This window comes from Dipodomys spectabilis, unplaced genomic scaffold (assembly GCF_019054845.1).
Source record: "Dipodomys spectabilis isolate Male_0828 unplaced genomic scaffold, ASM1905484v1 ptg000486l, whole genome shotgun sequence".
Lineage (NCBI taxonomy): Eukaryota > Metazoa > Chordata > Mammalia > Rodentia > Heteromyidae > Dipodomys > Dipodomys spectabilis.
Window position 1 is genome coordinate 149,390 of NW_024871163.1, and position 12,423 is coordinate 161,812.

Consider the following 12,423-nt stretch of genomic DNA (forward strand, 5'->3'; position numbering starts at 1 on the left):
CGGGAGGCGCAGAACAATGAGCGTTCCGGAGCCTCGGGACTCGGACGCGGGGGGCAGGGGCGCGGAGCTGGCGAGCGCACCGACCCCGAGGCCTCGAGCCGTCCCGGGGACCCGCGACGTCTCGGGGCCCGCACATCCCAGGCGGGAGTCCCAGGGGGCGGGGCGCGCGCCGGGCGGGGCTTACGCGCAGGCGCGCCAGCGCGCGCTCCCGCGGCCGGCAGCTGGGACGCCCTGGGGGGCGCGCGCAGCACCTCATTTCCGGCGGGCGGTGATTGGGCGTGGGGCGCGAGCCCAGCCCAAGCGGCCAATCCGCGGCGCTGCGCGGTGAGGGGCGGGGCGCGGGAGCCGCCGGGACGCCGCCCGCGGGCCTCCTCGACGCTCTCCCGGCCGCCGGCACCATGTGACCGCGCCGCCGCCCTCCGCGCGCCCGGCCCGCCCGCTCGCCCGCCGCGCTCCCGCGGCCCGGCGCAGCCCCAGGCCGCCGAGGGACGGCGGGGCCGGCGCCATGGCCGAGCGGGGCCGCCTCGGCCTCCCCGGCGCGCCCGGCGCGCTCAACACGCCGGTGCCCATGAACCTGTTCGCCACCTGGGAGGTGGACGGCTCCAGCCCCAGCTGCGTGCCCAGGTACGCCCCACCGCGCCCGCCGCGCCCCAGCGCCCCCGCGCCCGCCCCGCCGCGCCCGCCGCGCCCCCGCGCCCCCGCGCCTCAGCGCCCCCCGCGCCCGCCGCGCCCCCCGCGCCCGCCGCGCCCCCCGCGCTTTGTCCACGCGCACCTGCCGGCGCCCCGGCCCGCAGCCAGCCGGCCCGGCCCCCGGACGCCCGCCTCCCGGGCGGGACTGTGCGGTGGACCTCGGGTGGGCGCTCGTCCTCTCGTACGGGCACCGACGTTTCCGACGGTGTCCAGTCCCCGCGGCCTGCACCTCCCGACGCCGACTTGGGACCGCGCCGTTTGGGGCGCCCCGCGCCGGCCCCGGTGGAGACCGCTCCCGGCCCCGGGCCCCTGGTGCTCTTTGCCTGCAGCTGCTAATTTTGACATTGCAAAGGGCTCTCCGCGCCCGGCCCCGCGGCCTTCTGCCCGCTGTGCCCCCCCCCCCCCCCCCCCCCCCGCCTCGCTGCCCCAGCTGGAAACTTCTGTGACTTCTTCCTGGCTTGGTTCCTGTGCTGCAGGGGAGAGAGAGGAGAGGCCGGAGACCCCGGAGGGGAGAGACCCCCGGGAGAGGCCTGCAGGTCCGCCGCGCCTCTCCCCAGGAGCGCCGGGGTGAGCGGTCGTTCCCCGCGGGGACGTCGGACCCGGCCAGTGGACCTTTGAGGGGACCCCACGGGCCGTGGAGAGCTGCGAGGACCGGGGCTCATGCAGATAGCCTTCAGGAGTGCCCGTCGCTCCTTCAGCTTGGTAGGATCGCAGGGCGCTGGATGGCGGGTGTGTCCTCTCAGCGCAGGACCAGGACTTCAGGGTCTTGGCTGAGCCCTGTGGAAGTTGAGTGCTGAGCATGACTTCCGTACATGCAAGACCCCCAGCGCCCAGGTAGACTGTGTCCACGAGAGATCCAAGGGTCAGCGTTTGCCTCAGAGCCAAGCTTAGGAGTGGCTCACAGGCTCAGCCGAACCCCAGGATTTGCCTGGCGCCTCTCTCCCGACATCACCACTGTCATCCACCTTATGACTCTTGTGCTGGCCCTCAGCTCTCCCTGGATGCCAACCCCACCACACCGAATGCCCCCCAGCAGGCAGGCAAGCAAACATGGCCTGCCCTTTCTCCATCTCTTCAGCGGCCTCTGAGGCTACTGAACAAGGGCCAAAGTCTCATCTCCTCCCTCTTCCCTCCCCGTGTGTGTGTGTGTGTGTGTGTGTGTGTATGTGTATACGTGTGTTTGTACATGTGCATATGGGCCACATGCAGGGCTTGAGCTCCCTCCCTAAGCTTTTTTTTTTTTTTTAAAAGCTCAAGGCTAGCACTCTACCACTTAAGTCACAGCTCCATTTGGCTTTTTGGTAGTTAATTGGAGATACTAGACTCACAGCCTTTCCTGCCTGGACTGGCTTTGAACCATGATCCTCAGATTTCAGCCCCTTGAGTAGCTAGTATTAGAAGCATGAGCCACAAACACACCTAGCTTTTTTTTTTTTTTTTTTTTTTTAAGACAGTCTTGCTGCTTTGTCACAAACTCCTGTCTCAGATGATCCTCCTGCCTCAGCCTTCAGAGTAGCTGGAGCCATATGTACAGGCCATTGTATTTGGCTAGGAAGGACTAAAGTCTTTCTTTTTGGTTGGTCGTGGGGCTTGAACTCTGGGTTTGGGTGCTGTCCCTCAGGTCTTCAGCTCAAGGCTAGCACTCTACCACTTGAGCCACAGTGCCACTTCCGGTTTTCTAGTGGTTTATTGGAGATAAGAGTCTCACAGACCATGCTCAGATCTCAGCCTCCTGAGTAGCTAGAATTACAGGCGTGAGCCACGGGCGCCAGGCAGGATTGGTCTTTAACCTTAGAGAGGTAGAGGAGTGTGGTACAGGAGGCGGGGGAGGGAATGGAGTGGTTAGCGCACCCAGTGTAGAACTGGGCTATGTTTTCTTGTTGTTTGGTTGTTTGCTTTGAGACAGTCTAACCTATGTAGTCTGTACTGACCTCAAACTTGTGGTTCTTTTGCCTCAACCTCTGGAGTGCCAGATTCTCAGCTGCATAATATTCCCTGGAATGGCAACACTTTGTCTTTGCTTCTGTCTTTGTTTTTGCCTAATTATCAACCTTCCACTGTATACATTCTTGTCTCCTTTGGTCTAGTCTCTCCCTGGGGATGGTGGGTCTGCCTTGATTGCTTTGTGGCAGGATTCGAGGGTGTGGGGCATTATTACCTGGTGGCTTCCCAGAGTGGTTGTGCCAACTCCAGCCCCTAGGGTTGGGGAAAAGAGTCCCTGTTGCTCTACATTCTTGCCAATGCAAGTCTGACTTAGTTTTTACCAGTCCTGTGAGAGTGAAATGGTATTGTGTTTTTTGTTTGTTTGTTTGTTTTTGTCCGTTGTAGGGCTTCAACTCTGGGCTTGGGCACTAGCCCTGCGATCTTCAGCTCAAGGCGAGTGCTCTACCGTTTGAGCTACAGCGCCACTTCTGGTTTTCTAGTGGTTTATTGGAGATAAGAGTCTCATGGACTCTCCTGACGGGGCTGGCTTTGAACCGAGATCCTTAGATCTCAGCCTCCTTAGTAGCTAGGATGGCAGGCGTGAGCCACTGGCGCCCAGCTTGTTGTTTTTTGCTGGTCCTGGGCCTTGACTTTAGGACTTGGGTGCTGTCCCTGAGCTTTGTTGCTTAAGGCTAGCACTCCAGGGCTGGGATGTAGCTCAGTGGCAAAGTGCTTGCCTAGCAAGTGCAACATCCTGGGTTTGATCCCCAGTACCAAAAAAGAAAAGACAAAAAAAATACAGTTAAAAAAAAAAAACCCAAACAACAACAACAAAAAGGCTAGCACTCCATTACTTGAGCCACAGCTTCACTTCTGGCTTAATTGGAGATAGAGTCTTACCAGCTTTCCTGCATGTGCTGGCTTCGAACTCCGATCCTTAGACCTCAGTATCTTGAGTAGTTGGGATGACAGGTGTGAGCCCCAGGGTGATGCTGAGAAAGCCCTCCACCACCCAGCCCAGCCCAGCCCAGCCCAGCCCAGCCCAGCCCAGCCCAGCCCAGCCCAACGCTTGTGTGACGCTTCCCTTTTCTTTTTTTTCTTTTTTTTTTTTTGGGTCCGGTCATGGGGCCTGAACTCTGGGCTTGGGCGCTGTCCCTCAGCTCTTCAGCTCAAGGCTAGTGCTCTACCACTTAAGCCACAGCGCCACTTCCGGCTTTTTTCTTTTTGCTTATGTGGTGCTGGGGAATTGAACCCAGGGCCTCAGGCATGCAAGGCAAGCGTATTACCACTGAGCCACCTTCCCAGCCCCAACGCTTCCCTTTTCATTGCTTTTTTTTTTTGTTGGTCGTGGGGCTTGAACTCTGGGCCTGGGCGCTGTCCTTCAGCTCTTCAGCTCAAGGCGAGCACTCTACCACTTGAGCTACAGCGCCACTTCCGGTTTTCTGGTGGTTTATTGGAGATAGGAGTCTCACAGTTTTTCCTGCTCGGGCTGGCTTTGAACCGTGATCCTCAGATCTCAGCCTCCTGAGTAGCTAGGATTACAGGCGTGAGCCACCAGCGCCTGGCTCCCTTTTCATTTCTACTGTGGTAATTACATAAACTGATTTGCTAGTATTAAGCTAATTTTTCTTGGAAAAACCTTGTTTGGTCATGTTGTGGTACCTTTTGTTCACTGGTGGATTTAAAACTGCTATTATTCAGAGCTGGGACGATAGCTTAGTGGTAGAGCCATTGCACACGCGTGCCCACACACGCGCACGCGCACACGCACACACACACACACACACATACACACACGACATTTTTAGACAGTTAATACTGTGTGTAGAGCTCTTGGCAGCGAAGGGTTCGCAGCCCTCCCTCCTGTCTGCCTTCCTTGTAGGTGTGATGCAGCATGCCTTGGGCAGAGGCTGGGCAGTGTGTTGTCCAGTCTGCTCTATGCATCGTGGTAAAACTGGTATTGTTTCTTAAATGTTTGGAAGAATTCACCATAAGATAACCTGACCACTGGGCACATGTAGTGGCTCATGCCTGTGATCCCAGCTACTCAGGAGGCTGAGATCTGAGGATCACAGTTCAAAGCCAGCCCCGACATGAGCGTTTGGGAGATTCATTTCCAGTTAACCAGCAGAAAACTGGAAGTGGTGCTGTGGCTCAAGAGCTGAAGAGCTCAGGGATAGTGCTCAAGCCCAGAGTTCAAGCCCATGACTGACCAAAAAACCCTGACCTTAGCTAGGTTAGGGTCACGCCCACCTCCTGCTGGCTGAGATCTGAGGATCATGGTTTGAAGCCAACATGGTAGACAGTCCAGGAGACTTTTTTTTTTTTTTTTGGTAGGTTGTGGGGCTTGAACTCAGGGTCTGGGGCTCTATCCCTGAGCTCTTTTTGCTCAAGCCTAGTATTCTACCACTTTGAGCAACATCGCCATGTCTCATTTCCTGGGGGCTAATTGGAAGTAAGAGTCTCACAAGCTGGGTGCCAGTGGCTTATACCTGTAATCCTAGCTACTCAGGAGGCTCCAATCTGAGGGTCATGGTTTGAAGCTAGCCTGGGCAATAAAGTTAGTGAGACTCTTATCTCCAGTAAACTACTCAGAAAGAGCTGGATGTGGCCCTGAGTTCAAGCCCCAGGACTAGCAAAACAAAGAGTCTCACAGACTTTCCTGCCTGGGCAGGCTTTGAACTGTGATCCTTAGATCTGAGCCTCCTGAGTAGCTGGCATTATAAGTGTAAGCCATTGGCACCCAGCCTCCATGAGACTCTTATAAACTACTCAGAAAAAGCCAGAATTGTAACTGGCTCAAGTGGTAAAATGCTATCCTTTTTTTTTTTTTTTTGGTCAGTTGTGGGGTCTGGATGCTGTCACTCAGCTCTTCAGCTCAAGGCTAGCCCTCTACCACTTGAGCCACAGCACCACTTCCAGCTTTTTCTGCTTATGTTGTGCTGAGGAATCAAACCCAAGGGCCTCATGCATGCAAGGCAAGCGCCACCTTCCCAGCCCTAGAATGCTATCCTCAAGAGAAAAAGCTCAGAGACAGTGTTCAGGACCTAAATTCAAGCCCCAGGACTGACACAAAATAAGTAAGTAAATAAAATTGATCTTAGAGAAAGGTTTTCTTGCTGGGCCCTAGTGGCTCATGCCTATAATCCCAGCTACTCAGGTGGCTGAGATTTGAGGATTGTGGTTCAAAGCCAGCCCCGGCAGAAAAGTCTGTGAAACTCTTATCTACAATTAAATTACAGTTGTGCTCTGCCACCCCTGGCTTTCTTTGTAGAAAGTTTAAAATCAGTACCTATTGATTTTATTTCTTTAATTGTTTTTAAAATAATTAATTAATTAATTAATTTTTGTCCGTTCTGGGGCTTGAACTCTGGGTCTAGGCGCTGTCCCTCAGCTCTTCAGCTCAAGGCTAGTGCTCTACCATTTTTATAATTGTTGTAGAATTCTTTTCTCCTTTTTAGTTTTGAAAAATCTATTTTTCAGAGAAAAAAAAATTGCAGGTTTATTTTGTTGTTGATACTGGAAATTGAACTCAGACTCTCAAACTCTTGGTTTTGTTTTGTTTTTTGGTTGATCCTGGAGGCTTGAACTCAGGGCCTTGGTATTGTCCCTAAGCTGTGTTTTCTCAAGACTAGCTAGCACTCTACTACTTGATCTGCTGCTTCTGGCTTTCTGCATGCTAAGCGAGCACTCTACCACTAAGCCACAGTCCTAGTCCCAAGATTTTCACACTCTTGCTTAGCTTTTTCCCTCAAGACAGGGGCTCTACCCCTTGAGCCATACTTCTGTGTCTAGATTTTGCTGGCTAGTTGGAGATGTGAAGTTTGAGGACTTTTCTCAAGTATAGATTTTTTTTGTTGTTGTTGGTTGTGGGACTCGAATTCTGGGCTTGGGTGCTGTCCTTGCACTCTTCAGCTCAAGACGAGCGCTCTACTGCTTGAGCCACAGCGCCACTTCTGGTTTTCTAGTGGTTTTTATTGGAGATAAGAGTCTCATGGACTTTCCTGCCTGGGCTGGCTTTGAACCGCAATCCTCAGATCTCTGCCTCCTGAGTAGCTAGGATGACAGGCGTGAGCCACCGGTGCCTGGCTTCTCAAGTATAGTTTTAAACCTTGATCCCCAATTCAAGTTTTTAGGCTTACTGGCATAAAAAAGTTTGTAATTTTTTTTTATTTTCCAAATATGTGCAGTATTTGTAGTGCTGTGTCCTTTGCATTGTTAAATGATTACTTGTTCATGTGTAATCTGTTCTGTCTGAGGGCTTCCAGTTGTTTTTTTTTTTGTCTGTCGTGGGACTTGAACTCTGGGCCTGGGTGCTGTCCTGAGCTCTTCAGCTCAAGAGTGCTCTACCACTTGAGCCACAGATAAGAGTCTCATGGAGTTTCCTGCCTGGGCTGGCTTTGAACCGTGATGCTCAGATCAGCCTCCTGAGTAGCTAGGATTACAGGTGTGAGCCACCAGTGTCCCACTAGTTGTTGTTGTTGTTGTTGTTGTTTCCAGTTCCTCTGTGTGTGTGTGTGTGTGTGTGTGTGTGTGTATGTGTATGTATTGGAGCTTCAACTCAGGGCAGGCCCCTTTCCTTTATCTTTTTTCACTCAAGGCTGGCACTCTAGCACTTGAACTACACCTCCACTTCTCACTTTCTGCCTGGTTAATTGGAGGTAAGAGTCTGATTGATAAGTCTGCCTAGGCTTCAAACCTTGATCCTCAGATCTCAGCCTCCTGATTAGCTAGGATTACAAGTATGAGCCACTGATTCCCACTTTTATCTCTTTTTTTTTTTGTCATGGGTCTTGAACTCTGGGCCTGGGTGCTGTCTCTGAGCTCTTCAGTTCAAGGTGAATGCTCTACCACTTGAGCTACTTCCAGTTTTCTGGTGGTTAATTGGAGATAAGAGTCTCATGGACTTTCCTGCCTAGACTGACTTTGAACCACCATCCTCAGATCTCTGCTTTCTGAGTAGCTAGCTTGGATTACAGGCATGAGCCACTGGCACCCAGCAGGTTTTATCTTTTTTTTGGGGGGGTCCGGTCATGGGGCCTGAACTCTGGGCCTGGATACTGTCCCGCAGCCTTGAGCTGAAGCGCCACTTCCGGCTTTTTGCTTTTTGCTTATGTGGTGCTGAGGAATTGAACCCAGGGCCTCATGCATGCAAGGCAAGCACTCTACCACTGAGCCACCTTCCCAGCCCCTGGGTTTTATCTTTTTTAAGTCAGAGTCTTGCCATGCAGCTCTGGTCTCAAATATGTCATACTCTTGCCTTCACTCCCTAGTGCTGGGATTGTAAGTGTAAACTACAACACTTAGCTGTTTATTTATTTGCTACTGTAATTAAATACAAGGCCCTGAATGCTAGACAAGAGCTGTACCATTGAACCACAGCTCTAGTCCTTTGTTTCTAATTCCTTAAGGTAAACATAGAACTAATTATGTTTCTTCTTTCTTTTCCTTAATGTAAGCATTTTTAGCTGCATGTTTTGCACTAATGCTTGAATTGCATTGCACAGCTTTTTTTTTGTTGTTGTTGTTGGTCATGGGGCTTGAACTCTGGGCTTGGGCGCTGGTCCCTGCGCTCTTCCGCTCAGTGTGAGTGCTCTACCACTTGAGTCACAGCCGCTTCTGGTTTTCTAGTGGCTAATTGGAGATAAGAGTCTCAGGGACTTTTCTGCCAGGTCTGGCTTTGAACCGTGATGCTCAGATCTCAGCCTCTTCAGTAGCTAGGATTACAGTCATGAGCCACCGGCGCCTGGCTTTGCACAGCTTTTATATGTACTATTATTCAAGTGAAAGTTCATTTATTCACATTAATTATTTTTGGTCAGTCATGGGGCTTGTACTGTCCCTGAGCTTTTCTGCTCAAGGCTAGTACTCTACCACTTTGAGCCATAGCTCCACCTCTGGTTTTCTGGTGATTTATTAGAGATAAGGGTCTCACAGATTTTTCTGTTGGACTGACTTTGAACCACCATCCTCAGATCCCAGCTTCCTTACTAGGATTTACAGCCATGAGCCACCAGTACCTGGATAATTTTTTTTCTTGCTTTTTCCTTACGTTGTTTTTTCTAAGTTTAACATACAAATGTTTTTTCCTTAGTTATCTCTCAATTTTCTTCTTTTTTTTCCCTACTAATTTCTGCTTTACTTAGTGGTAGTCACTGAAGATAGTCAACATGACACCAAGTCCTTAAGCATTTTGGAGGCTTGCTTTCTGGCTTAGGATGAGGTCAGATTTTGTGTGTGTTCTGTATGCACTTAAAGAGGACATGTGTTAGGCAGTTTATGCAGTGTTTGCTATCTGTCCGTGAGATCAGGCTTGGTTTATGGTGGCTGTCAAATTTGTTTCCTTTTTATTTACTTGAGAAGTATGTTAAAATCTAATTTGAGGGAGGATTTGCCTATTTCTCTACAGTTTTGTTACTGTTTTAAGGTAGCCCTCTTCATAGCCCAGGCCTAATGAGAAATGCATGTGTGTGGCTCTCTGGTATCACCACACCGAGCCTATTCACAGTTCTGTCAGCTTCTGCTTCACACATTCTACGTGCAGACATGTTTAAGATTATTATGCCTTCTAGGGGCTGGGAAGGTGGCTCAGTGGTAGAGCGCTTGCCTTGCATGCTCGAGGCCCTGGGTTCGATTCCTCAACACCACATAAGCAAAAAGAAAAAAAGCCGGAAGTGGCGCTGTGGCTCAAGTGGTAGAGTGCTAGCCTTGAGCTGAAGAGCTGAGGGACAGCGCCCAGGCCCCGAGTTCAGGCCCCACGACCGGACCCAAAATAAATAAATAAATAAATAAAGATTATTATGCCTTCTAAGGGTTTGAACTTTGCATTATATGACTCTTCCTATCTGATAATACTTTCTGCCTTAATGTTAACTTTCATGGGGGTGTAGCGCTATGTAACCTTTCTTCTGGATAGCAGTACTTGCCTCCTAGATCTTTTCTTACCTTTTTTTCTTTAAACTTACATATGGAATATTGATAGGTGGTTATTCAGCATGTATTTGGGATTGTGTTTTTATCCAGTCTTACTATCTTTGGTTTTCAGTGGACCAAGTACTCAGTTTATGTTAATCCAAATTGATAATATTTCATTTTTGAGCTTTGTAGCATCTTTTACTTTTTTATGTGTGCCAGTCCTGGGGCTTGAACTCAGGGCCTTAGCTTCTTTTTTTGTTCAAGACTAGCACTCTACCACTTGAGCCAGCACCACTTCTCGCCTTTTCTGTGTATGTGGGACTGAGGAATCAAACTCAGGGCTTCAGGCATGCTAGGCAAGCACTCTACCACTAAGCCACATTCCCAGCCCTCTTTTACTTTTTGTTTGTTTTTCTTTAATTTTCTATTTTGCATTTTTTCCCCTTCCATTTTCTTCTGTTAGTGGTAAAAATTAATCACTGCTCCTATTTCTTTGGTGGCTTCCCATGAATTTTAATGTGTACACTTACTGTCATATTTTAGAGTTCTATTCAGTATGTTTTTTATTTTTATTCTGAGCAGCAGACTTGGAGCACTTTACTCTAGTCCAGCCTTTTCATTTCATATGCTTTTGTTATGGCAAATTTCAAGCATGCTCTTAGCCATCTTCCCCATACCTATTATCATTATTGCTGTAGCAATGAATACTTGGTAACTTTTTTTGGGGGGGGGTCAGTCATGGGCTTGAACTCTGGGCCTGGGCGCTGTCCCTCAGCTCTTCAGCTCAAGGCTAGCACTTTACCACTTTGGCCACAGCTCCGTTTCTGATTTTCTGGTAGTTTATTGGAGATAGTCTCACGGACTTTCCTGTCTGGGCTGGCTTTGAACCACCATCCTCAGATCTCAGCCACCTGAGTAGCTAGGATTACCAGCGTGAGCCACCAGCACCCAGCACTTGGTAACTTTTTTTTTTTGGGTCGGGTCGTGGGGCCTGAACTCTGGGCCTGGGTGCTGTCCCTCAGCTCTTCAGCTCAAGGCTATTGCTCTACCACTTGAGCCACAGCATCACTTCCGGCTTTTCTCTTTTTGCTTATGTGGTGCTGAGGAATCGAATCCAGGGCCTCATGCATGCAAGGCACACGCTCTACCACTGAGCCACCTTCCCAGCCCCCTTGGTAACTTTTATCTTACCTCTTCCCTTGTTCTTCATTCTTGTATCTCAGAACCTAGTCATTGTGCACAGCCCTAGACTTTCCTTTGGGGAGGATCTGTTGACAGTGAGCTGCCTTTTTGTCTGAAGCTATCTTGTCTCCTTCACTCCCATGAGGCCTTGTGCTAGTTCCATGCTGGCTCTCGCTCGAGATGCATCTGCCCCTTGGTTGAGGTGCCTTGACTTTCACTTGCAGTCTTGGTATAAGCCAGCTGTGCCTCCCTGGAAGGAGGTCTGAGTGGTGGTTTGTGGCCCTTGCTGTTGGGGTGGCCTGTCTGAGGGTGTGTCCAGGCACGATTGCCTATGCCCTGCCCGCCCTGCCCCGCCCCGCCCCGCCCCCTACCTGTTGTTATTGCTGTAGCAGTGAATACTTGGAAACCTTCCGTGTTCTCCATTCTTACATCTCAGAACCTGGAGTCATGTTTGCAGACTGAGACTTGCCTTGGGGAGGAACAGGTGTCCTGTGGCCCTAGTTACTGGACTTGGGAGGTTTTCCTTAGTTCTTGGATGTTCTTTGCTACTTCCTGGTCAGTTATTGCACCCTCTGCACCACTCTCCTCTCACCTCCGGGGCACTGTGTGGCCTTGTTATCCCTCTCTCTCCCTGTTCTGTAGATGAGCAGGGTGTCGTGGTGGAGAGCAGGCCTGTGTGCCTTTGTGTTCGTGGAAGGCCCTTGGGGACACAGGCTGCTCCCCTCTCCATTACCGCCATGTGCTGTGCTCCCATTCTGGGCACCGTGTCTGACTTGCTCAGCAGCCATGCACACATGGATGGGAAAGCTGTAAGGCATCTCCTGTGCCCCACTATTGGGTGTCTGTTGGACTCTGTGTTAGGCCTGTGTAGGCAACAGGATGATGTCAGCTGGTATGGCCTCCAGGGCCCTTTGGGAGCCCAGGCATCAGGTGCTGTGGTGGTGGCAGTGGGGGCCCAGATACAGGTGGAAAGGTAATGCCCCACACTACTGTCTGTCCCCACCTCTCGGCTCCAGCAACTCAGTGTATCTTTCCCTAGGCCTTGGGCATTATGGACTGGACTCGCTTGCTTATTCAGACCTGGGCTCTGGCCACTGGCTCCCCCTTGGGGTCCCACTAGGGCACAAGAGATGCCTTACAGCTTTCCCATCCACATGTGCTTGGGCTGCTGCCTTCTCTTGAGGACCATCTGGTTGGCTATGTGGACCTCTTCAGGTAGCACTGAGGAGAGATATGGCCTAAAAACAGTGTGCAAATGCATTTAGAAATCAGTTCCCTTTGCTCTGGGGTGAATGGGAGCAGATGGGCTATGCATTCTTCCGCCAGCACAGGCTTCGCCAAGCTGTGGGATGGTGACCCCAATGCCTCTGAGAACCGAGATCCTTGCCGAAAAAGTCACAACTTTCTGCATGTCTCCAAGGAGTCCAGCCTACTCAGGAAGCTGGTACCCTCAGATCTGTTCTTTACAGAGGGAAGGATAAATACCCAGGAGGCCCTGCTGTTGCTGGGCCATTGTTGGGCCATGTAGAATCCCAAACTGTAGCTGAGTCTCTTGTGTAGTGTGTAGGATTCCTGCTAACCAGAAGTTTCTGAGCTATGAGAAGCAGAAATAGGTGGTGGTAGAAACCAGAGAAGCCAGCAGACTGCTTCCTGCCCCGGTCTTTGGGTGTGAAGTCTGGCAGGGCATCCACATGCTCCGAATTTGCCTTTCCC

At 51.1% G+C, this 12,423-nt stretch overlaps 1 protein-coding gene across 8 annotated transcripts in view; it reads left to right on the forward strand.

The window, feature by feature from the left end:
- Positions 1 to 497: 497 nt before the first annotated feature.
- The window catches only part of Pacs2 (phosphofurin acidic cluster sorting protein 2), a 79,830-nt gene continuing 67,904 nt past the window's right edge, over positions 498 to 12,423 (forward strand). For all 8 annotated transcript variants that reach the window (XM_042669146.1, XM_042669147.1, XM_042669150.1 and 5 more), the window contains exon 1: positions 498 to 624. In XM_042669146.1, coding sequence (XP_042525080.1) covers positions 506 to 624 — 119 coding nt within the window. In that variant the 5' untranslated portion in view covers positions 498 to 505. The remainder of the gene's footprint in view (positions 625 to 12,423) is intronic.